This window comes from Haliotis rubra, unplaced genomic scaffold (genome assembly GCF_003918875.1).
Source record: "Haliotis rubra isolate DU_JTF1 unplaced genomic scaffold, ASM391887v1 Scf255, whole genome shotgun sequence".
Classification (NCBI taxonomy): domain Eukaryota; kingdom Metazoa; phylum Mollusca; class Gastropoda; order Lepetellida; family Haliotidae; genus Haliotis; species Haliotis rubra.
In genome coordinates this window covers 1,338,151-1,365,081 of record NW_025766614.1, presented here as the reverse complement: position 1 = coordinate 1,365,081, position 26,931 = coordinate 1,338,151, and the positions used below count along the sequence as shown (strand labels likewise).

Genomic DNA, 26,931 nt, shown 5'->3' with positions numbered 1-26,931 from the left:
GTTTTTCATGAATGGCTTTTTGTTGATGGATAGGCACACGTCACATGAAAGGTTCTCATTAATGATAGTCATAAGTCACATCAAGGAATTCTCATGGAGGATAGGCACAAGAAGGGATTCTCATGAAGGATAGTTACATGAAGGATAGTTACATGAAGGAATTCTCATAAAGGATAGTTACATGAATGAATTCTCATGAAAGATAGGCACATGAAGGAATTCTCATAAAGGATTGTTTCATGAAAGAAATTCTCATGAAGGATAGTTACATGAAGGGATTCTCATAAAGGAGGATAGCTACTTGAAAGAAGGATAGGCACATTAAAGGAATTATCATGAAAGATAGTTACATGAAGGAATTCTCATCAATGATAGTTACATGAAGGGATTCTCATAAGGCATAGTTACTTGAAGGGATTCTTATAAAGGATAGTTACATGAAGGAATTCTCATAAAGGATAGTTACATGAAGGAATTCTCATAAAGGATAGTTACATGAAGGAATTCTCATAAAGGATAGTTACATGAAGGGATTCTCATAAAGGATAGTTACATGAAGGAATTCTCATAAATTATGGTTACATGAAGGAATTCTCATAAAGGATAGTTACATGAAGGAACTCTCATAAATGATAGTTACATGAAGGGATTCTCATAAAGGAAAGTTACTTGAAGGGATTCTCATAAAGGATATTTATATGAAGGAATTCTCATAAAGGATAGTCACATGAAGGAATTCTCATAAATGATAGTTACATGAAAGAATTCTCATAAAGGATAGTTACATGAAGGAATTCTCATAAATGATAGTTACTTGAAGGGATTCTCATAAAGGATAGTTACATGAAGGAATTCTCATAAATGATAGTTACATGAAGGAATTCTCATCAAGGATAGTTACAGGAAGGGATTCTCATGAAGGATAGTTACATGAAGGAATTCTCATAAAGGATAGTTACATGAAGGGATTCTCATAAGGATAGTTACATGAAGGAATTCTCATAAAGGACAGTTACATGAAGGAATTCTCATAAATGATAGTTACATGAAGGAATTCTCATAAAGGATAGTTACATGAAGGAATTCTCATAAAAGACAGTTACATGAAGGGATTCTCATAAATGATAGTTACATGAAGGAATTCTCATAAAGGATAGTTACATGAAGGGATTCTCATGAAGGATAGTTACATGAAGGAATTCTCATAAATGATAGTTACATGAAGGGACTCTCATAAAGGATAGTTACTTGAAGGAATTCTCATAAAGGATAGTTACTTGAATGGATTCTCATAAATGATAGTTACAAGAAGGAATTCTCACAAAGGATAGTTACATGAAGGAATTCTCATAAAGGATAGTTACATGAGGGGATTCTCATCAAGGATAGTTACATGAAGGAATTCTCATAAATGATAGTTACATGAAGTGATTCTCATAAAGGATAGTTACTTGAAGGAATTCTCATAAAGGATAGTTACTTGAAGGGATTCTCATAAATGATGGTTACATGAAAGAATTCTCATAAATGATAGTTACATGAAAGTATTCTCATAAAGGATAGTTACTTGAAGGAATTCGCATAAAGGATAGTTACTTGAAGGGATTCTCATAAATGATTGTTACAAGAAGGAATTCTCATAAATGATAGTTACATGAAGGAATTCTCATGAAGGATAGTTACATGAAGGGATTCTCATAAAAGATAGTTACATGAAGGAATTCTCATAAAGGATAGTTACATGAAGGGATTCTCATGAAGGACAGTTACATGAAGGCATTCTCATAAATGATAGTTACATGAAGGGATTGTCATAAAGGATAGTTACTTGAAGGAATTCTCATAAAGGATAGTTACTTTAAGGGATTCTCATAAATGATAGTTACAAGAAGGAATTCTCATAAAGGATAGTTACATGAAGGAATTCTCATAAATGATAGTTACATGAGGGGATACTCATAAAGGATAGTTACATGAAGGAATTCTCATAAATGATAGTTACATGAAGTGATTCTCATAAAGGATAGTTACTTGAAGGAATTCTCATAAAGGACAGTTACATGAAGGGATTCTCATAAATGATGGTTACATGAAAGAATTCTCATAAATGATAGTTACATGAAGGTATTCTCATAAAGGATAGTTACTTGAAGGAATTCTCATAAAGGATAGTTACTTGAAGGAATTCTCATAAATGATAGTTACATGAAGTGATTCTCATAAAGGATAGTTACTTGAAGGAATTCTCATAAAGGATAGTTACTTGAAGGGATTCTCATAAATGATGGTTACATGAAAGAATTCTCATAAATGATAGTTACATGAAGATATTCTCATAAAGGATAGTTACTTGAAGGAATAAGCATAAAGGATAGTTACCTAAAGGGATTCTCATAAATGATAGTTACAAGAAGGAATTCTCATAAATGATAGTTACATGAAGGAATTCTCATGAAGGACAGTTACATGAAGGGATTCTCATAAAAGATAGTTACATGAAGGAATTCTCATAAAGGATAGTTACATGAAGGGATTCTCATAAAGGACAGTTACATGAAGGCATTCTCATAAATAATAGTTACATGAAGGGATTCTCATAAAGGATAGTTACATGAAGGAATTCTCATAAAGGATAGTTACTTTAAGGGATTCTCATAAATGATAGTTACAAGAAGGAATTCTCATAAAGGATAGTTACATGAAGGAATTCTCATAAATGATAGTTACATGAGGGGATACTCATAAAGGATAGTTACATGAAGGAATTCTCATAAAGGATAGTTACATGAAGTGATTCTCATAAAGGATAGTTACATGAAGGAATTCTCATAAAGGATAGTTACTTTAAGGGATTCTCATAAATGATAGTTACATGAAGGAATTCTCATAAATGATAGTTACATGAGGGGATACTCATAAAGGATAGTTACATGAAGGTATTCTCATTGATAGTTACATGCAGGATAGTTACTTGAAGGAATTCTCATAAAGGATAGTTACTTGAAGGGATTCTCATAAAGGATAGTTACATGAAGGTATTCTCATAAAGGATAGTTACTTGAAGGAATTCTCATAAAGGATAGTTACTTGAAGGGATTCTCATAAATGATAGTTACAAGAAGGAATTTTCATAAATGATAGTTACATGAAGGAATTCTCATGAAGGATAGTTACATGAAGGGATTCTCATAAAGGATAGTTACAAGAATGAATTTTGATAAAGGATAGTTACATGAAGTAATTTTTAATGAAGGATGGTCAGGTGAAGGAATTCTCATAAAGGATAGTTACTTGAAGGGATTCTCATAAAGGATAGTTACATGAAGGAATTCTCATGGAGGATAGTTACATGAAGGGATTCTCATAAAGGATAGTTACAAGAATGAATTCTGATAAAGGATAGTTACATGAAGTAATTCTCATGAAGGATGGTCAGGTGAAGGAATTCTCATAAAGGATAGTTACTTGAAGGGATTCTCATAAAGGATAGTTACATGAAGGAATTCTCATGGAGGATAGTTACATGAAGGAATTCGCATAAAGGATAGTTACTTGAAGAGTTTCTCATAAGGGATAGTTAGAAGAAGGAATTCTTATAAAGGATAGTTACATGAAGGAATTCTCATGAAGGATGGTCACACGTCACGTAAAGGGCCTTTTATGAAGGGTGGTCACACGTCGCATCATGGGTTCTCATAAAGGCTAATCACACCACACATGAACGATTCGCTGAACTGAATGGCAGTGAACCAAACGTGGGGTCCACGTCAGCCACATTTCCAAATTTCACCAGATCGGGTGAATATATCATTTCCTTTTGACTCTTGAATGCTAAGTCATAAATTCGTTATTGAACCAGAGCCCATGTACAATCCGTAATGAATTACATGACAAAATGCGATATATATTTCCTTGTCATGTTTTTTTTCTGACACACGTTATAGACGATATGCTCTCACTAGAAAACACCGTCACATCTGTCTACCCTTGCCTACTAATGGTGGCCTATCCAAAACATGTTTTGTTCGATTTAACTGCGATGTGCCCCTCAGAACTTGCTACTGGAAATCCCTTCTTATCTCTCACCTAAATCTCTGCTTTTTACGTTTATGGCATGTGAGATTTTACTACGCTTCATGTGCTTAACCCAAAAGACTTGGCCAAGTCCGTGATGATCATGTTCCTCCGCAGTGGTATCTCGCCTTCTGCCTCCACCAGACGAATCCTCGGATAGTCTCACCGGATGTTATGAGTAGTGATTGGCTGCCAACTGAACAAAATGGTTGACGCTACTATCTATATTTCTGCTGATATTTTAATTTGAAAATATCGTGATAACTGCAGCAGTATTTCAGAGATCTCCTCGTAAATAACATTATCCTGTTTAAGTAGGGTAGTGGAGACCACTCTTTGTTATCGAGGACTCTGTATTTTGGATGGGCATTACACTCATAGTCACCACAATGTTTATCTATGTCTCTGTGTAGTCCACAGAGTGGTTTTAAATATGTAAAGGGATGTACGGGGGATTAAATCGAATCAAGAAACGCTCACATGTAACTCGACAATGTTCGCAGTCTCGCGCGGCAGCGATCGGCCTTTCAGCACGGCCCGTGGCCAGTCGTTCTGTAAATTGCCGTGGGCACCATCTACATATCAGCACGTTGTTGCTGTAAGCCCGTGGGCACCATCTACATATCAGCACGTTGTTGCTGTAAGGCCGAGGACACCATCTACATATCAGCTCGTTGTTGTTGTAAGGCCGTGGGCACCATCTACATATCAGCACGTTGTTGCTGTAAGGCCGAGGGCACCGTCTACATATAAGCACGTTGTTGGTGTAAGCCCGTGGGCACCGTCTACATATCAGCACGTTGTTGCTGTAAGGCCGTGGGCACCGTCTACATATCAGCACGTTGTTGCTGTAAGGCCGAGGGCACCGTCTACATATAAGCACGTTGTTGGTGTAAGCCCGTGGGCACCATCTACATGTCAGCAGGTTGTGGCTGTAAGCCCGTGGGCACCGTCTACATATCAGCACGTTGTTGCTGTAAGGCCGTGGGCACCGTCTACATATCAGCATGTTGTTGCTGTAAGCCCGAGGGCACCGTCTACACATCAGTTCGTTGTTGCTTTAAGCCTGTGGGCACCGACTACATATCAGCACGTTGTTGCTTTAAGCCTGTGGGCACCATCTACATATAAGCACGTTGTTGCTGTAAGCCCGTGGGCACCATCTACATATCAGCACGTTGTTGCTGTAAGGCCGTGGGCACCATCTACATATCAGCACGTTGTTGCTGTAAGGCCGTGGACACCATCTACATATCAGTTCGTTGTTGCTGTAAGGCCGTGGACACCATCTACATATCAGTACGTTGTTGCTGTAAGGCCGTTGGCACCATCTACATATCAGCACGTTGTTGCTGTAAGGCCGTGGGCACCATCTACATATCAGCACGTTGTTGCTGTAAGGCCGTGGGCACCATCTACATATCAGCACGTTGTTGCTGTAAGGCCGTGGACACCATCTACATATCAGTACGTTGTTGGTGTAAGGCCGTGGGCAACATCTCAAAGTCATGATTATGTCAAGGCGTTTTTCTGTGTGTTTCGCTGTCTATGTGTATTAAAGTGGAGTGTATTGAACTAAGTTATGTAACAAAGGTGTGAGGTGGTTGTCTATTGCAGCAGCATCTTCCCACTGGCCGTGTAATGTTCACAAGACACTGAACCACCTTCTAATCCGAACTGTTATCCTGCTCAGAACTTGCACGCGAAGTAGGTAGAATGTTGCTTTCAAACAGGAGTACAATCTGACAGCGCGCGTTTATAAATTTATGTTGCAATATCAGCTCTGAAAGTTATGACAAACGCATTGTATAGCTGACATAATATTAATCCTATCCCGTTTATTTGATATTGTTCGGTGTCCATCAATTGATCAATCTGCCCCAAAGCTATTCCATTGTGGCTCGTAAACAGAAGGGTATCGATGGTTACAGCAGGTCTGTGTTCTGTTGTGGGCGGCACGAATATCTAACTTCCAAGATTGCAGTGAAGAACTTTGTCCCATGCGTCTCCTTCCCACTCGCCTCCAAACTCCTTCCACAACTCCATGCGTCTCCTTCCCACTGGCCGCCAAACTTCTTCTACAACTCCATGCGTCTCCTTCCCACTGGTTGCCAAACTCCTTCCACAACTTCATGCGTCTCCTTCCCACTGGCTGCCAAACTCCTTCCACAACTCCATGCGTCTCCTTCCCACTGGCCGCCAAACTCCTTCCACAACTCCATGCGTCTCCTTCCCACTGGCCGCCAAACTCCTTCCACAACTTCATGCGTCTCCTTCCCACTGGCTGCCAAACTCCTTCCACAACTCCATGCGTCTCCTTCCCACTGGCCGCCAAACTCCTTCCACAACTTCATGCGTCTTCTTCCCACTGGCTGCCAGACTCCTTCCACAACTTCATGCGTCTCCTTCCCACTGGCTGCCAAACTCCTTCCACAACTCCATGCGTCTCCTTCCCACTGGCCGCCAAACTCCTTCCACAACTCCATGCGTCTCCTTCCCACTGGCTGCCAGACTCCTTCCACAACTCCATGCGTCTTCTTCCCACTGGCTGCCAGACTCCTTCCACAACTTCATGCGTCTCCTTCCCACTGGCTGCCAGACTCCTTCCACAACTCCATGCGTCTCCTTCCCACTGGCTGCCAAACTCCTTCTACAACTCCATGCGTCTCCTTCCCACTGGCTGCCAAACTCCTTCCACAACTCCATGCGTCTCCTTCCCACTGGCTGCCAGACTCCTTCCACAACTTCATGCGTCTCCTTCCACTGGCTGCCAAACTCCTTCCACAACTCCATGCGTCTCCTTCCCACTGGCCGCCAAACTCCTTCCACAACTCCATGCGTCTCCTTCCCACTGGCTGCCAGACTCCTTACACAACTCCATGCGTCTCCTTCCCACTGGCTGCCAGACTCCTTCCACAACTTCATGCGTCTCCTTCCCACTGGCTGCCAAACTCCTTCCACAACTTCATGCGTCTCCTTCCCACTGGCTGCCAAACTCCTTCCACAACTCCATGCGTCTCCTTCCCACTGGCCGCCAAACTCCTTCCACAACTCCATGTGTCTCCTTCCCACTGGCTGTCAAACTCCTTCCACAACTCCATGCGTCTCCTTCCCACTGGCCGCCAAACTCCTTCCACAACTCCATCCACAACTCCATGCGTCTCCTTCCCACTGGCTGCCAAACTCCTTCTACAACTCCATGCGTCTCCTTCCCACTGGCTGCCAAACTCCTTCCACAACTCCATGCGTCTCCTTCCCACTGGCTGCCAGACTCCTTCCACAACTTCATGCGTCTCCTTCCCACTGGCTGCCAAACTCCTTCCACAACTCCATGCGTCTCCTTCCCACTGGCCGCCAAACTCCTTCCACAACTCCATGCGTCTCCTTCCCACTGGCTGCCAGACTCCTTACACAACTCCATGCGTCTCCTTCCCACTGGCTGCCAGACTCCTTCCACAACTTCATGCGTCTCCTTCCCACTGGCTGCCAAACTCCTTCCACAACTTCATGCGTCTCCTTCCCACTGGCTGCCAAACTCCTTCCACAACTCCATGCGTCTCCTTCCCACTGGCCGCCAAACTCCTTCCACAACTCCATGTGTCTCCTTCCCACTGGCTGTCAAACTCCTTCCACAACTCCATGCGTCTCCTTCCCACTGGCCGCCAAACTCCTTCCACAACTCCATCCACAACTCCATGCGTCTCCTTCCCACTGGCTGCCAAACTCCTTCTACAACTCCATGCGTCTCCTTCCCACTGGCTGCCAAACTCCTTCCACAACTCCATGCGTCTCCTTCCCACTGGCTGCCAGACTCCTTCCACAACTTCATGCGTCTCCTTCCCACTGGCTGCCAAACTCCTTCCACAACTCCATGCGTCTCCTTCCCACTGGCCGCCAAACTCCTTCCCACAACTCCATGCGTCTCCTTCCCACTGGCTGCCAGACTCCTTACACAACTCCATGCGTCTCCTTCCCACTGGCTGCCAGACTCCTTCCACAACTTCATGCGTCTCCTTCCCACTGGCTGCCAAACTCCTTCCACAACTTCATGCGTCTCCTTCCCACTGGCTGCCAAACTCCTTCCACAACTCCATGCGTCTCCTTCCCACTGGCCGCCAAACTCCTTCCACAACTCCATGTGTCTCCTTCCCACTGGCTGTCAAACTCCTTCCACAACTCCATGCGTCTCCTTCCCACTGGCCGCCAAACTCCTTCCACAACTCCATCCACAACTCCATGCGTCTCCTTCCAACTCGACGTCAATCTCCTTCCACAACTCCATGCGTCTCCTTCCCACTGGCCGTCAAACTCCTACCACAACCCCATGCGTCTCCTTTCCACTGACTGCCAAACTCCTTCCACAACTCCATGAGTCTCCTTCCCGTTGGCCGTCAAACTCCTTCCACAACCCCATGCGTCTCCTTCCCACTCGTCTCCAAACTCCTATGCGTCTCCTTCCCACTGGCCGTCAAACTCCTGCCACAACCCCATGCGTCTCCTTCCCACTCATCTCCAGACTCCTTCCACAACTCCATGCGTCTCCTTTCCACTGGCCGTCAAACTTCTTCCACAAATCCATGCGTCTTCTTCCCGCTCGTCTCCAAACTCCTTCCACAACTCCATGCGTCTCCTTCCCACTCGCCGTCAAACTCCTTCCACAACTCCATGCGTCTCCTTCCCACTCATCTCCAAACTCCTATGCGTCTCCTTCCCACTGGCCGTCAAACTCCTGCCACAACCCCATGCGTCTCCTTCCCACTCATCTCCAGACTCCTTCCACAACTCCATGCGTCTCCTTTCCACTGGCCGTCAAACTCCTTCCACAAATCCATGCGTCTTCTTCCCGCTCGTCTCCAAACTCCTTCCACAACTCCATGCGTCTCCTTCCCACTCGCCGTCAAACTCCTTCCACAACTCCATGCGTCTCCTTCCCACTCATCTCCAAACTCCTTCCACAACTCCATGCGTCTCCTTCCCACTCGCCGTCAAACTCCTTCCACAACTCCATGCGTCTCCTTCCCACTCGCCTCCAAACTCCTTCCACAACTCCATGCGTCTCCTTCCCACTGGTTGCCAAACTCCTTCCACAACTCCGTGCGTCTCCTTCCCATTCGCCGTCAAACTCCTTCCACAACTCCATGCGTCTCCTTTCCACTGGCCGTCAAACTCCTACCACAACCCCATGCGTCTCCTTTCCACTGACTGCCAAACTCCTTCCACAACTCCATGCGTCTCCTTCCCACTGGCCGTCAAACTCCTGCCACAACCCCATGCGTCTCCTTCCCACTCGTCTCCAAACTCCTATGCGTCTCCTTCCCACTGGCCGTCAAACTCCTGCCACAACCCCATGCGTCTCCTTCCCACTCGTCTCCAAACTCCTTCCACAACTCCATGCGTCTCCTTCCCACTGGCTGCCAAACTCCTTCCACAACTCCGTGCGTTTCCTTCCCATTCGCCGTCAAACTCCTTCCACAACCCCATGCGTCTCCTTTCCACTCGTCCCACAATCTCATGCTACAATACCGGATCCTAATCAAAAAGTCATTAATCTAATGTTACAATCCATGCGATCGAAGAATGATAACAAAGTGATAAGAAATAGAAATATGGCCTTATGACTACAGTACAACCAGAAATTATTAAGATTGTATTATTTATTTTTTTTCACTTATTACTCACGTATTGAATGTGAATATTAGCAAAACATAACTCCAGATTCAAAGACAGGTGAACAGTTAATATTTTGTCAAGTCACCATGGGCAGCAATGCAGGCTTAAATGCGGCAGGGCATACTACTGATCAAAGTCGTGGTCCATGCTGTCCCAATATCGGACCACCTCTTCTTTCATTTCAGCAATATTTGTCACATTTTTCTTATTGACACTTTCTTTCGTAAGTCCCCAAACATTTTCTATTGGATTTAGGTCAGGACTATAGCTTGGCCAATCTAATAATGTCATATTTTGGGTCCGAAACCAGGCCTGTGAATGCTTTGAACGATGTTTTGGGTCGTTGTCCTGCTGGAATATCCAAAACTTTCCATAGAACACGTGAGCAGATGGAAGTAAATGTCCCTCGAGAATATCTGTGTATCGCTTACTGTTCATATTCCCTTCAAATACACAGACGGGCGTTGCCCCTAACACAGATATGGCACCCCACACGTTAAATTTCGGACTGTACTTTGGGCGCTGATACAAAGGTTTTTCAGTTTGTTTGGTCCAGAATTTCAGTGTATTAGGAAACAGCCACACAGAACTTTCATCTGAGAAAATCACATGGTCCCAGTTACAATTTTTATGCTGTAAGCACCAGTTCAACCTTCGCTCCTTTTGTTCAGGTTTCATGATCGGTGATGGAATTCCTCATCGTTTCTGCCAACCCATTGCATACAGCTCAGTTCCAATTGTCTCCTTACAGACAGCCACAGTTCCTCTATCAATCATATCCAGCCTTAAGTTTTCTAAACTACTTCGTTTGTTTTTAGAAACAAGAATACCAAGCCTCCTCCTGTCACCGACAGTCAATTTTCTGGGCCTACCTGCGCCTCCCTGGTGCTCAGTGCCATATCCATTTACAATATTTTTCAAAACACGATAAACAGTGGACAAAGGGATGCCTGTTCTACTTGAAATCACTTTAGCTGATCTGATGTCCTTGTTATAATACTCTAAAATCAACTTCCTCTTCTCTAAATCATCCATACTGAGGATCACTGAAAATGTCGTGTTCTAGCAAGTAAACAAAGGGGGATAACTCTTCACAATCTGATGAAAAAGTTTTAACGGAGTTGTCTCTCTTGAATGAAACCAAGCACTTGATAGCTGGTCAAGGTTGTTTATACTAAAAATCCGATTAAACATATTCCTAAAATTCTCAATCATTTCTGACTACAGATGTTGATATATATGAGTTCTTCTTCAGATGTTAGCTGCTTGGTTGTTCAATGTGAATACACACCAGGCAAGAACGGTACAAGGCAACTTGTACGACTTCAAATACGGATGGGGTTCGTTTCAAGATCATAGCTAATAAATTATGTGATTTCATCAATACTGATTACTTGTAAACACCTTAATTCTGTGAGATTACATAGAGGAAACATGTCCGACGTGTTTATCTGCGATGTCTTACCTTACCGATCTTATTTACAGTATGGGACAGACCAGTTGATATTCGGGATTAGAAGTAGGAGTGAGGGGCAGGGGTGAGGGACAAGAGTGAGGGACAACAGTGAGGGACAAGGGTGAGGGACAGGGGTGAGGGACAAGGGTGAGGGACAAGATTGAGGGACAAGGGTGAGGTGAGGGACAAGGTTGAGGGACAGGGGGGTGGGGGACAGGGGTGAGGGACGAGGAGGGACAAATGCAGGGACAAGGGTTAGAGGCAGGGGCGGGGGAGCGAGGGTGGATTGGGGACAAGAGTGAGGGACAAGGGGTGAGGGACAAGGGTGAGTGAGGGATGACGCAAGGGTGAGGGTTAGGGGTTAAGGGTGAGGGACAAGGTTGAGGGACAAGGTGTGAGGGACAAGAGTGAGGGGGCAAGCAAGGGTGAGGGGACAGGGGTGAGGGACAGGGGTGAGGACAATGGGAAGGGGTGACTGGGGTGCAGGGGGGGTGAGGGACAGGGGTGAGTGACAAGGGTGAGGGACAGGGGTGAGGAGGCAGGTGTGAGAATGACAGGGGTGAGGGACAGGGGTGAGGGGCAGGGTGAGGGACAGGGGTGAGGGAGCAGGTGAGGGACAAGAGTGCAGGGATGAGGAGAGTGAGGGGCAGGGTGAGAGATGAGGGACAGGGGTGAGGGACAAGAGGGTGAGGGACAAGGTGGGGACAAGGGTGAGGGAGGGTGTGACAATGAGGAGGGACAGGGGTTAGAGACAAGGTGTGAGGGACAAGGGTGATTAGACAGGGGAGGGTTAGGGGTGTGAGGGGACAAGGCAAGTGTGAGATGCAGGGGTTAGGAGGGGGTGTGAGGACAAGAGTGAGGGACAAGGGTGAGAGACAAGTGTGAGGACAGGGGTTAGAGACAGGTGTGAGGACAGGGGGTGAGGGACAAGAGTGAGGGACAAGGGTGAGGGACAGGTGTGAGACACAGGGTTGAGGACTAGAGCAAGAGGAGTGAAATGCAGGGGTTAGAGGGCAGGTGTGAGACAAGGGTTAGAGGCAAGTGTGAGATGCAGGGTTAGAGGACAGGGTGAGAGATGCAGGGTTACAGGCAAAATGTGAGATGCAGGGGTTAGAGGCAAGTTGAGATACAGGCAGGGGTTAGAGGCAGGTGTGAAATGCAGGGTTAGAGGCAAGTGTGTGAGATGCAGGGGTTAGAGGCAAGTGTGAGATGCAGGGGTTAGAGGCAAGTGTTAGATGCAGGGGTTAGAGGCAAGTGTGAGATGCAGGGGTTAGAGGCAAGTGTGAGATACAGGGGTTAGAGGCAAGTGTGAGATGCAGGGTTAGAGGCAGGTGTGAGATGCAGGGGTTAGAGGCAGGTGTGAGATGCAGGGGTTAGAGGCAAGTGTGAGATGCAGGGGTTAGAGGCAGGTGTTAAATGCAGGGGTTAGAGGCAAGTGTGAGATACAGGGGTTAGAGGCAGGTGTGAGATGCAGGGGTTAGAGGCAGGTGTGAGATGCAGGGGTTAGAGGCAGGTGTGAGATGCAGGGGTTAGAGGCAGGTGTGAGATGCAGGGGTTAGAGGCAAGTGTTAAATGCAGGGGTTAGAGGCAGGTGTGAGATGCAGGGGTTAGAGGCAAGTGTGAGATGCAGGGGTTAGAGGCAGGGGTTAGAGGCAGTGTGAAATGCAGGGGTTAGAGGCAGGAGTGTGAGATGCAGGGGTTAGAGGCAGGTGTGAGATGCAGGGGGTTAGAGGCAGAGTGTGAGATGCAGGGGTTAGAGGCAGGTGTGTGGATGCAGGGGTTAGAGGCAGAGTGTGAGATGCAGGGGGTTAGAGGCAGGAGTGTTAGAGATGCAGGGGGTTAGAGAGGCAGGTGTGAGAGATGCAGGGGTTAGAGGCAAGTGTTAGAATGCAGGGGGGATTAGAGGCAGAGTGTGAGATACAGGGGTTAGAGGCAAGTGTGAAGATGCAGGGGTTAGAGGCAGAGTGTGAGAGAAGTGTGAGGATGCAGAGGGTTAGAGGCAGGTGTGAGATGCAGGGGTTAGAGGCAGGAGTGTTAGATGCAGGGGTTAGAGGCAAGTGTGAGAGAGTGTGAGATGCAGGGGTTAGAGGCAGGTGAGATGCAGGGGTTAGAGGCAAGTGTTAGATGCAGGGGGTTAGAGGCAGAGTGTGATGCAGGGGTTAGAGGGTTAGAGGCAAGTGTGAGAGATGCAGGGGGGTTAGAGGCAAGTGTGAGATGCAGGGGTTAGAGGCAAGTGTGAGATGCAGGGGTTAGAGGCAGGTGTGTGTTAAATGCAGGGGTTAGAGGCAAGTGTAGAAATGCAGGGGTTAGAGGCAGAGTGTGAGATGCAGGGGTTAGAGGCAAGTGTGGAGATGCAGGGTTAGAGGCAGAGTGATGAGATGCAGGGGTTAGAGGCAGCAGTGTGAGATGCAGGGGTTAGAGGCAGGTGTGAGATGCAGGGGTTAGAGGCAGGTGTGAGATGCAGGGGTTAGAGGCAAGTGTGAGATGCAGGGGGTTAGAGGCAAGAGTGTGAGATGCAGGGGTTAGAGGCAGAGTGTTAGATGCAGGGGTTAGAGGCAAGTGTGAGAGGCAGGTGTGAGATGCAGGGGTTAGAGGCAAGTGGATGCAGGGTTAGAGGCAGAGTGTGAGGAAATCTCTGACAGAATGCCCCCAAACTTCGAGATGTGACAAAACCCATTCCAACTTATTTCTAATGTGGAATGTGTGTGATAACTGCACGGGAACTATATAGCAAAAGCAATATTTTATCACCATTTCATGTTCGTAGTGTAATGGAATGTTCTTTGAATATTCTGTAAAGGATATGCTCCGTGGTTGTTTTTGATAAACATTTGAATGTTGACAATTGCACTCGACCACGCGTCTAAATTCTATCAACAGGTATAACGTTACGATGAAACATCATAATGGACAATACGTCAGTTCAATGACAATTTTGTACAAATTATCAAACGTTATGGTTACAAAGTTGCAGTGTTTTGTGGACAATATGTCCAGTATCCAAATCATATGCTGCAAGTGTCAGATGGGCTAAATAACAAACTACAGTAAAAATATTTTTTTTAAAAGTACTAGAATTTGTACTCCCAAATATAACATATGTTACAGTACATGTCGTCAGATCCAACATCGTATCGCTGTAAAAGCCGTGTGAAACACGAGGTTGTCTTACCTTTCAGTATTATGCTACATCCAATAAGCGAAACTAATATAGTTTTCAGTATTTTTCATGTTTGCTTATGTAAAACTACTCTCACATAATTCATTCAGTCTGTGTCACAGTCCCTGAACCTTATTATTTTGCCTACAGCCTAGCCCTCTCTGCAAAGGTTAAGTCCTAAAAGAAGCAAGGCTAGATTTCCTCAGAAATGAAACATACAACTTTATGGATGACAACTTGATAGCGATGTAAGAATCTACATCGAACGTCGCTCTTTGCAATAAATACGAACTTGTCATCCATACAGTTGTATGTTTCATTTTTGAGTCACCAACTTCTAGAATGCCGATCAGACAATTAGATTTCCTCGGGTTGTGAATCTCTGGTCTCCCTAGGGCTCCTTTTCAATTTAAATGGGTTTGTTTGTTGCTATCAAAATTATATATAGTCAGAGACTAAGCGTTAGTCTAAGAATTCACTGTACATTTGAGAGAGTTTGAAACCCTGCTGATCATCAGTATTGACCCTGTTGACATTTAGCTGATGTACTTGAACACATGGAGCTGTGGACTGTCGGCGCTGCAAGGTGTTGTCTGACTGCTGCATTTGTAAGCATTCTCTTTTTGAGCTTCGTTTATCTTAGAATAGGATGGAATGGATTTGGGTTGCTTAGAAATGAGAAGAATGAAATAAGACAACAGTTATCAGTTTAAGTGATAAAACTAAAACAGTTACAAGTATTTTAACTAAAGACATACTGTGAAAGAACGGAACTGATATTGTTCATGTCCACGTAACAGCTGGTATATATCGCGGTGGGTGGATCGGGGAAACGTCTTATCCCTGTAACATATTTGTCCTGCAAGCTGCTTTACCTGACCATGCAAAATAGACACTCGAGTGGAGTACAACCGGCAAATCATGCATGTAGGTGTCACGAGTGGAGTACAACCGGCAAATCATGCATGTAGGTGTCACGAGTGCAGTACAACCGGCAAATTATGTATGTAGGTGTCACGAGTGCAGTACAACCGGCAAATCATGCATGTAGGTGTCACGAGTGGAGTACAACCGCCAAATCATGCATGTAGATGTCACGAGTGGAGTTCAACCGGCAAATCATGCATGTAGATGTCACGAGTGGAGTACAACCGACAAATCATGCATGTAGATGTCACGAGTGGAGTACAACCGGCAAATCATGCATGTAGATGTCACGAGTGGAGTACAACCGGCAAATCATGCATGTAGATGTCACGAGAGTACAACCGGCAAATCATGCATGTAGATGTCACGAGTGGAGTACAACCGGCAAATCATGCATGTAGATGTCACGAGTGGAGTACAACCGGGAAATCATGCATGTAGGTGTCAAGTGCAGTACAACCGGCAAATCATGCATGTAGGTGTCACGAGTGGAGTACAACCGGCAAATCATGCATGTAGGTGTCACGAGTGGAGTACAACCGGCAAATCATGCATGTAGGTGTCACAGATGTCGAAGTGGAGTTCAACCGGCAAATCATGCATGTAGATGTCACGAGTGGAGTACAACCGACAAATCATGCATGTAGATGTCACGAGTGGAGTACAACCGGCAAATCATGCATGTAGATGTCACGAGTGGAGTACAACCGCCAAATCATGCATGTAGATGTCACGAGTGCAGTACAACCGGGAAATCATGCATGTAGATGTCACGAGTGCAGTACAACCGGCAAATCATGCATGTAGGTGTCACGAGTGGAGTACAACCGGCAAATCATGCATGTAGGTGTCACGAGTGCAGTACAACCGGCAAATCATGCATGTAGGTGTCACGAGTGGAGTACAACCGGCAAATCATGCATGTAGGTGTCACGAGTGGAGTACAACCGGCAAATCATGCATGTAGGTGTCACGAGTGGAGTACAACCGGCAAATCATGCATGTAGATGTCACGAGTGGAGTACAACCGGCAAATCATGCATGTAGATGTCACGAGTGGAGTACAACCGGCAAATCATGCATGTAGATGTCACGAGTGGAGTACAACCGGCAAAATCATGCATGTAGATGTCACGAGTGGAGTACAACCGGCAAATCATGCATGTAGGTGTCACGAGCGGAGTACAACCGGCAAATCATGCATGTAGATGTCACGAGTGGAGTACAACCGGCAAATCATGCATGTAGATGTCACGAGTGGAGTACAACCGGCAAATCATGCATGTAGGTGTCACGAGTGGAGTACAACCGGCAAATCATGCATGTAGATGTCACGAGTGGAGTACAACCGACAAATCATGCATGTAGATGTCACGAGTGGAGTACAACCGGCAAATCATGCATGTAGATGTCACGAGTGGAGTACAACCGGCAAATCATGCATGTAGATGTCACGAGTGGAGTACAACCGGGAAATCATGCATGTAGATGTCACGAGTGCAGTACAACCGGGAAATCATGCATGTAGATGTCACGAGTGCAGTACAACCGGCAAATCATGCATGTAGGTGTCACGAGTGGAGTACAACCGGCAAATCATGCATGTAGGTGTCACGAGTGCAGTACAACCGGCAAATCATGCATGTAGGTGTCACGAGTGGAGTACAACCGGCAAATCATGCATGTAGGTGTCACGAGTGGAGTACAACCGGCAAATCATGCATGTAGGTGTCACGAGTGGAGTACAACCGCCAAATCATGCATGTAGATGTCACGAGTGGAGTACAACCGGGAAATCATGCATGTAGATGTCACGAGTGGAGTACAACCGGCAAATCATGCATGTAGATGTCACGAGTGGAGTACAACCGGCAAATCATGCATGTAGATGTCACGAGTGGAGTACAACCGGCAAATCATGCATGTAGGTGTCACGAGCGGAGTACAACCGGCAAATCATGCATGTAGATGTCACGAGTGGAGTACAACCGGCAAATCATGCATGTAGATGTCACGAGCGGAGTACAACCGGCAAATCATGCATGTAGGTGTCACGAGTGGAGTACAACCGGCAAATCATGCATGTAGATGTCACGAGTGGAGTACAACCGGGAAATCATGCATGTAGATGTCACGAGTGGAGTACAACCGGCAAATCATGCATGTAGATGTCACGAGTGGAGTACAACCGGCAAATCATGCATGTAGATGTCACGAGTGGAGTACAACCGGCAAATCATGCATGTAGGTGTCACGAGTTGAGTACAACCGGCAAATCATGCATGTAGGTGTCACGAGTGGAGTACAACCGGCAAATCATGCATGTAGATGTCACGAGTGGAGTACAACCTGCAAATCATGCATGTAGATGTCACGAGTGGAGTACAATCGGCAAATCATGCACGAGAGGAGTATCAGAGTTGACATTCATGTAAGCGCGTCACGAGAAGTGTAGAAGTGACATTTAATCACGATATATACACGATAATATACAGCTGGGATTTCAATATTCACATCAGTATTAATATATTTAAGCAGGATTTCCTTTGGAAGGTGCGATGTGTGCTCGAATTCGATCACCTCCCTCGCGATGGGGTTTTATCGATCACACCCTGTGAGATGTGGAGTCATAATCCTAAGGGGTTCGATCGTAACATCACTTGAGTGACTTCAGTATTAGATCGAGAACATTGTGATCTTGCTATAAAACTAATCTAGTAAAATCTAGTGGGTATTTTCCAATCACTTATGACTGACTCCGAATAATGAACACCAGGTCCTATCCTACGTCATGATTGCTTCCAGACCTACAGATAACTTTTTGGGTGATTGAATTATGTACTTGCTTGTGTTCATCTCAATTGCGTATCCTAATTTTTCTTTTAGTAACCAAATAAATTATACCCACCTCACTCAAACTCAATTGGGTATTTTGCCATTTTCTATCAATTGTAAAAATATGAAGTTTAAATGTTGGTTTACGTGTTGGTTATATATATTTGATCTGTAATATGAGAAACGATAAGAAAGACTGCAAGTTCATGTGTTTAAAAATAGAATCTCTCAATATACCTCAGTTATTTTATCTATCCACCGGTACACAAGCTAAGATTTGACCATTTTGTGTGTACGCATTTAAGATGAAATGTATTGAGTATTTACAAAACTTCAAGCGTACTTGTACGCAATAGGTTTAATAGGAATTGAGTTTTCACATAAATATTTTCGTAATTTACGCAGATACGCAGCGTATCTGTACCTCTGGCTTCTGTTTTGGTATTGAAAGGTCAGTCACCAATGGATGGCTTCTAAATTGTTTCAAGCCGGAAGTGTTAGCATGGTATGGAGACTGTTTGTTTGTAACAACCGTATTTTGTAAGAAGTAATGCTTACGCACGTGACTGGATGATGTTGAAGGTCAAGGTCAGTCGGTGTGAAGTAGATGCCCAATGTACACTTTATCATGACCATTCATGATGACTATTTGATCAAACATAATGTGCATCATCTCTAAGCGGTTTGCGGCTGAATTGAATGTCAATGTCATTTAACCGGAAGTACAGAAAACTTTTGAAGGTTTGAAGGTTATCCAACATTGGCCATTTGTCAAAATGCAAGTGAATGTTATATAATCGTACCTTTGTTATAACGCTAATTATGGGCGTCATCTTTTCTGTTTCAGAAATGCACTGCAGTACTTGTTCCCAAACACAAGTGATTTTATTAAACCTGAAACTGCGTGTGTACTTCGTCATTAAGGTAGCTAGGGCATGGAGATTGCTGTTTCGATGCTGTACTGCATTAGCGACGTTTTCTCCCAAGCAGCAAGTCAGCTTATTAAACCGGAAGCACTCGCAACATGCATATTGAGGCAGTAGGAGCCTTGAAGTTTATGATTGGAAACTGTACTGTACTGACCATGTATTTTCCCAAATGCAAGTGATTAAACCGCCATAACTTTGACACGAAATTAGGGAGACGTATGAGACGTTGGAAACTTCAGTTGGTAGGTTTTGAGCCTGTTCTCTTACGTCGTGTAATGAAAACTTATGTTTTATTTAGACGACAGTTATAAAATATATGTATAGATGCAACAGCAACAGCCTAACACCGGTACACTTTGGCACTGACCGGGAAGTCATTGATCAGAGGTATGGGGTTTTGAAAATCTCGACTTAATTGAACGGATTCCCCTATGTTTTTGAAACTCTAAGCCATGTTTTATGGTATATGGCGAACTTGGAAGACAACCGTTATATATATATACAAACGTATGATAGCGTTCTGGCATAATTTGAATCTTCCAAATGATGTAATAAAATTATCCCAAGTAATTTATAATTTTATCACATTGGACCCTCATATCAATTGTAACGATTATCCCTGGCTCAATTCAATCAGGCATATCCAAAATAATCTTGGACTAAGTCATGTTCTAAACAATCCACTTGGGTATTCCACTCCATGGTTAGTCTCAAATGCTGAACGAATCCTTAAAGATCAGTTTATTCAAAAGGCATTTATTATCGATGCTACGAACACTCCCCTGATTTAGAAATATATGTTCACCTTCCTAAAGCTATATCACAGCAACTTTTGATATTCCGAACATCTAACCATAACCTTCCGGTTGAGATTGGCCGCTGGAGTGGAGTTCCCAGAGAAGAGCGACTTTGCCCTCACTGCAGCTCACAGCAGTTGCAGATGAGTTCCATTATTTTTTAAATGTGAAAACCTTCATTTCCGAAAGATCCATTTTTATCCCAAATCAATTTCTACAATGGCCGAATCTCTCAAAAATGGTGAACCTTCTCAAATCCCAAAAAACAAACACTTTACGTAACTAGGCAAAATATATTGTTTCCAAAAAGCTATAAAAAAAAAGTCTAATTAGTAACATTTACGCTTTTTCAATTAGTTATAATATATCTTTTTATGTCTATTATAAATGACGTCGATGTCATTTTGTACATCCTTGCTATCTTGGTATTTATTGTATTCATTTGCATTTACTACCGTTCGTGGGTTTTTAAGAAATAACGATGATGATGATGATGATAGCATCAGATCACACATTCGTGATGCATGACACGTTGATGAAGGACGCTCCTCTATGTACAGATGCCAACAACATCTATGTTAAGTGTCAATATCAAGGAATATCAACAAGTGCAAAACCAAGTGTTTGTTGGAGGGCATGTTTGTGTACTTGTGTATGTAAGGAAATAAACCTTGAATGTGAAAATGCTGAAGGACTTCGGTTTCTTGGGTCTTTCCTAAATTACGATATGTCTTAATGACGCCTTTCACGACATAGATTGAAAGGGTGGCTGAATCTGTTCGTCAACTGTCAATGCAGCGCCTCTTAATTCGGCCTACCCCTCTTATGCTTCCAAAATTGGCTGCTGTTTCCGTTGACTTTGTTGTGACTGAGATAGCTGTGAGTAGACTGAAGACTTCTCTCAAACCATTGGTCCAGGACTGTCTTGTTTACCACACTGCATTTATTGGTGCGTTCTGTGAATTGCTAAATCGAACGGCCGTGTTCATGAATATAACATGTGTACAATATTGTGTTCTCAGTTGCGTGTTCAACCTAGCGAGCCTAATGTCAAAGGTTAAAGGGCGACCCGAAGTGTGAGCATGCGCCTTAGGGCCGCACTGCTGGTGCTCTGCCTGCTGGTGATGCTTGTTGCAAGTGCGGACGGGAAATGTAGGAAGAAAAAGGGCGGGAAGAAATGTGAAAAGGCACCAGTTGGTAAGACAACAAAATATTGCTGGTCATGGTTAAGACAATCGGCTAACCCTGAATCCGGATCTAACCATTTTGTAGTTGCTATTTATATGTGTAATTACGAGCTACGTCAACGTTAATATGAACTTTGTGATTACCCAAACTGTCTCCCAGGTATATTTGTGGCCCAATTGTTTCATCAGATGTCATCAGAGGGAGTAGGTTTAATGACTTGACTGTTGTCGCTAGAAGACTGATAAAGATGCCGAACCCCTCGACCAATACAACTCACACATAATGGAAGGACGCCCATTTCCATGTCGCCGGAGCTGTTTGTAATTTGTCAGGAAGAATGATAATAAGTGTAAAACGCACATCCACCTGTACTTGGTTTTCAAAAGTACGTTTGCAGTAGTGTTCATTGTTTATTTGCTACATCTTGGCGACCCAGGGCCCCCTCGCTGGCGACGTCGCAGGAAGGAGACTGTGCTTGTGGAGCGAGAGCTGGCCACGGTGGTGTTAAAGTGTCAGGCGCGAGCTAATCCCAGACCTCGCTATAGGTGGTACAGAGACGGCAACCTTCTTAATACCAAGAAGTCCAAAAAGGTTGGTCAATGTATGTCCCACTGACTTCACACAATGTACGCTATGACCTGTAAGACGAGACCATGTGGATATAACATCCAGTTAGTTTCAGTAGAGAAGGTGTTGCTTGTGGCCTTTCTCCTAAGGGGCCGTTTCACCCATTTTGTTCTGGGGAGGTAGGGGGGGTCAGCAATTTTGTACACATGTTTCTAGGGGGGATCAGCAATTTTGTACATACGAATATTTAAATATTATGATTTAAAAATATGGAATGAAGGAGGGGGTCATTGACTTTGTACATGACATGCAGGGGGGGGGGGTCACTTACTTTGTGCATAAATTTCACATTGTACATGCTTCTCCATAAACATCATCATCATCACCACCCCCACCCACCCCTAGCCATACATTATGAACGGTCCCTAAGTAAAGACGGTGTACATGTGGGTAATGATCTCTGCAAACAGAGAATTGTGGGTTATCGCCCTTTTACCAAGTAACTATGGTAGACATGACATTTGTGGGTTATCGCACCTTTGTCTCAAACTGGGCAACTCCTCTGACACCTACGTTGGCGTTCCGTTACGCTGAATATTTAGCTACAATTCATATCAACAACATACTGGCTGAATTACTAGTTAGGATACGGTAGATCACTGCATGCGGCCTAGCTTTGTAGACAAGACAAAGATATTTGTAACACTCGATGGCAGGACAAGAACTGCACTGTGAAACACACTCAAACCCACACATTCACGCCCACATAGACACATATACACGCAGGTATACACACATACGCACACACCTGCAGACACACAAGCTCACACACGCGCATACAAACACATATATACACACATGTATTAACACATGTGTTGAACTGTGTGTACCATTAAGCACTGTGTATTCCAGTACCGGCGCAGGTCGTTCCGCCTGACCATCAACTCGCTTCAGATGGCCGACTCCGGACAGTACACGTGCATCGTCTACAACTCACTCGGATCTCTCAACGGGACGTTTACGCTGAGGGTATTAGGTGAACACTTCTTATTGAATATTGCATTCGCCACAAGGGATCTGCTCCATTATAGTCAACTAGTACAGCTGGTAAAAACATGATAAGTACATAAGTTCAAACCCATAACCTCTCATGTATTACAAATCTTCTAGGATTACAACCATCTCTCCAATAGTTGTTGCTGCCCCACATAGTGAACATCTATACAGTGGCACTTGAATATGTCGTGTTTATGTTGCAGGGTCGACCCACGATATGTCTGAGATCACTGTCAAGGAAAGACCCAGAAACCAGACCGCTAAGATAGGAGACACGGTGGTGTTCGGCTGCAGTACGGACAGTTTCCCCAGGCCCACTATAGAGTGGTCGCGGAAGAAGGGGAACAGTCCTCGGGTGGACATCCTGCAGGTACCCTTTACATTGCACACGATTAGCAACAGGCTCGACTGTAGAAACAAGCACCAGTGTCGATCATGTAAACAAGCACCACTGTCGATCTTGTAACTAAGCAATCGTGGATATTGACTGCAACCTTTGTGTTATGAGCTTATCTTGATATCATTATCAATAACTAGACCTAAGCAATATTCTCAAATGAAAGGTCATTTTGGAAATCAAAGTTCCATATTTCAGAAACCTAGTGCCAGTAGACGTGCCGAGATGTTCGTGCTTGACCGAGTGACCAAGGATGACATCGGCTTATACACGTGTACCATCAAAAATAAGATGTCCAGTCGCCAGCTCACAGCTAAACTAGATGTTATACGAGAAGGTGCGTTACCCAAACAGAAGTTGAATACACACGGATTCCAGCCTTGTCAGTCGTCACACACATAGTTACACAGTACCGGACATTATTCCCAAGACATAACTTTATACATTACCATGCAGCTTTGTGGATTTGAGGCATATGGAGGGGCCCATGGATATATCTTCCCGATTCCATTGTCTTGTGGGTGCAGCCTGAGTTTATTAGGGCTGTCAGTAGGGGTTGGTGGTACCCAGGTTATCAGGGCTGTCAGTAGGGGTTGGTGGTACCCAGGTTATCAGGGCTGTCAGTAGGGGTTGGTGGTACCCAGGTTATCAGGGCTGTCAGTAGGGGTTGGTGGTACCCAGATTATCAGGGCTGTCAGGAGGGGTTGGTGGTACCCAGATTATCAGGGCTGTCAGTAGGGGTTGGTGGTTCCCCAGGTTATCAGGGCTGTCAGTAGGGGTTGGTGGTACCCAGGTTATCAGGGCTGTCAGTAGGGGTTGGTGGTACCCAGGTTATCAGGGCTGTCAGTAGGGTTGGTGGTACCCAGATTATCAGGGCTGTCAGTAGGGGTTGGTGGTACCCAGGTTATCAGGGCTGTCAGTAGGGGTTGGTGGTACCCAGATTATCAGGGCTGTCAGTAGGGGTTGGTGGTTCCCCAGGTTATCAGGGCTGTCAGTAGGGGTTGGTGGTACCCAGGTTATCAGGGCTGTCAGTAGGGGTTGGTGGTACCCGGGTTATCAGGGCTGTCAGTAGGGTTGGTGGTACCCAGATTATCAGGGCTGTCAGTAGGGGTTGGTGGTACCCAGGTTATCAGGGCTGTCAGTAGGGGTTGGTGGTACCCAGGTTATCAGGGCTGCCAGTAGGGGTTGGTGGTTATCAGGGCTGTCAGTAGGGGTTGGTGGTTATCAGGGCTGTCAGTAGGGGTTGGTGGTACCCAGGTTATCAGGGCTGTCGATGGAGGTTGGTGGTACCCAGGTTACCTATATATCAGCCTGTTGTCGAGGCACAATCAGTTCGGAGTTAAACGTAGGTGGCGCAAATAACAATTGTGGATTGAAGCAGATGTGATCATAAAGGCGATAAATTACGTCATTGTTGGTAAATTGTTAAACAGACCTTGTTTTATGTGTGTTTGAAATATGTTTTTTGAGTGCCATTGGTTATGTTAGTTGTGTTATGTACCATGTGTGAGTGTATGGACTCTTTGAATAATCATTTCTTCAGAAAGGGATATGTATTCATTGATTCCAGAGAGTAAGTTCTATTTCATACTGTTTTGAGATGTATCCTCATCAACCAAGTCCCAAGTAGTACAGACATTGTTCCTCTTTCACCATGAAACCGAGGAGGCACGTATGGTACAGACAAACCGTGGATCATAACTAGTGCAAATGTCAGATTCGAACCCACGATCAATGAATCATACCCCGCCCAAGGGACGCTACTATATACATTATGACGTATTACAGTGCTTGTATGATACATTCTCCAGTGAGTAAGTTTAGTTTAATGTCGCTTTTAACCAGTGTGCGAAATAGTTTCCAAAATTTGCTAGGCATTCGACCTAGCTATGCGTGAAAGTTACTAGCCCACAAAATTATTCACAAGCCCGAAATTTGAATGTAGACATGGGTTTCATCATTAAGCTGCTTATATGATGAACATTTTTATCAGGCCATAATCTTGCATGATTTAAAAGTGTATTAACTTAATAAGTCGGCGAGAGTGATACATTTACAAATGACCCCATGAAAAGTCACTCGCCAGTCGGGCCAGTGACTGTGGCGATTTACTGGCCCGACTGGATTTTTACTAGCCACGGGCTTGCGGGCCAGTGGCTATATCGAACACTGCTTTTAACAGTGTTTCTGTTACATCGTGAGATGCCAGCTTGACCACGAAGTTTACAGTTGTGATCTCACTGATGGTCAGAAGTAGAAATCCCGTGTAATCCTAAATCAGGGTAGACTTGTGTGTCCATATAAGTGACACCAGAAAGTCAGTGGTATATAAGTACATCACTGACACACAAACCCTTCCCCTTACCCTTGCAGGCGAGGAATTACCATTTGAACCAAAGTGCGCGTTGCACATTCGCAAGGAGTACCTATATGACAGCGTGTATGGTTGCAAGACATCACAACCCGTCAAGATCACCTACTGCATGGGATCGTGCGGCCGCAGCGAGTTTACCCCCCTCCTCGTCCTGGCGGCTACCAACATGTCGTCCACAGCCTCTACCCCCACACCCCACATCAACCAGACATGCAAGTGTTGTGTAGGACAGGTGCAAAGCCTCCGCGTGGTGTCCCTGGACTGTCCCTCAGGGGGTACAATGAACGGATTCTTCACCACGCTGGGAGGGTGTGTGTGCCGAAGCTGTAGTGTTGAAGGTGGGTGGGGATGGGCTCCATGTAAGTAACACCTAGTTGTAATGGTGGTCTTCACTCCTATGTAACATATAGCGTCAGTGCTGCAAGCTGATTACAGACTGATGGACTGCGCTGCAGACAGGTAGTACGACAGACTGATTCTGTTACAGAGCGATTGTGCTACAGACTGGCAGTACTACAATATGATAGTGTTGGACTGATTGTGCTACAGACTGTCCCTGCCCCCCTCTGGATCCGCCTATGGATCAGGGCCCAGACTGATCATGTCAGAGACTGAACGTATCATAGACTGATTGTGTTACAGACTGAACGTACCATAGACTGATTGTGTTATAGACTGAACGTATCATAGACTGATTGTGTTATAGACTGAACGTATCACAGACTGATTGTGTTAAAGACTGAACGTATCACAGACTGATTGTGTTAAAGACTGTACGTATCACAGACTGATTGTGTTATAGACTGAACGTATCACAGACTGATTGTGTTAAAGACTGAACGTATCACAGACTGAAGGTATCACAGACTGATTGTGTTACAGACTGAAGGTATCACAGACTGATTGTGTTACAGACTGAAGGTATCACAGACTGATTGTGTTACAGACTGAAGGTATCACAGACTGATTGTGTTACAGACTGAAGGTATCACAGACTGATTGTGTTAAAGACTGATAATATCATAGACTGATTGTGTTATAGACTGATAGTTTCACAGATTGATTGTGTTAAAGACTGAACGTATCACAGACTGAAGGTATCACAGACTGATTGTGTTACAGACTGAAGGTATCACAGACTGATTGTGTTACAGACTGAAGGTATCACAGACTGATTGTGTTACAGACTGAAGGTATCACAGACTGATTGTGTTAAAGACTGATAATATCATAGACTGATTGTGTTATAGACTGATAGTTTCACAGATTGACTGTGTTATAGACTGATACTTTCACAGACTGATTGTGTTAAAGACTGATACTTTCACAGACTGATTGTGTTAAAGACTGATACTTTAACAGACTGATTGTGTTAAGGACTGATAGTTTCACAGATTGATTGTGTTAAAGACTGATACTTTCACAGACTGATTGTGTTAAAGACTGATACTTTCACAGATTGATTGTGTTAAAGACTGAAGGTATCACAGACTGATTGTGT

General features: G+C 44.6%; 1 protein-coding gene across 3 annotated transcripts in view; it reads left to right on the top strand.

Annotated features, from left to right (window-relative positions):
- LOC124279722 (fibroblast growth factor receptor 3-like) overlaps positions 1–26,931 on the top strand; it is a 29,924-nt gene that overhangs the window by 1,884 nt on the left and 1,109 nt on the right. For 2 of the 3 annotated variants that reach the window (XM_046715584.1, XM_046715583.1), the window contains exons 2-7: positions 20,871–21,045; positions 21,473–21,627; positions 22,516–22,639; positions 22,863–23,029; positions 23,255–23,393; positions 25,430–25,789. In XM_046715584.1, the coding sequence (XP_046571540.1) occupies positions 20,931–21,045; positions 21,473–21,627; positions 22,516–22,639; positions 22,863–23,029; positions 23,255–23,393; positions 25,430–25,789 (1,060 nt within the window). In that variant the 5' untranslated portion in view covers positions 20,871–20,930. The remainder of the gene's footprint in view (positions 1–20,870; positions 21,046–21,472; positions 21,628–22,515; positions 22,640–22,862; positions 23,030–23,254; positions 23,394–25,429; positions 25,790–26,931) is intronic. The other variant, XM_046715585.1, reaches the window with a different exon arrangement.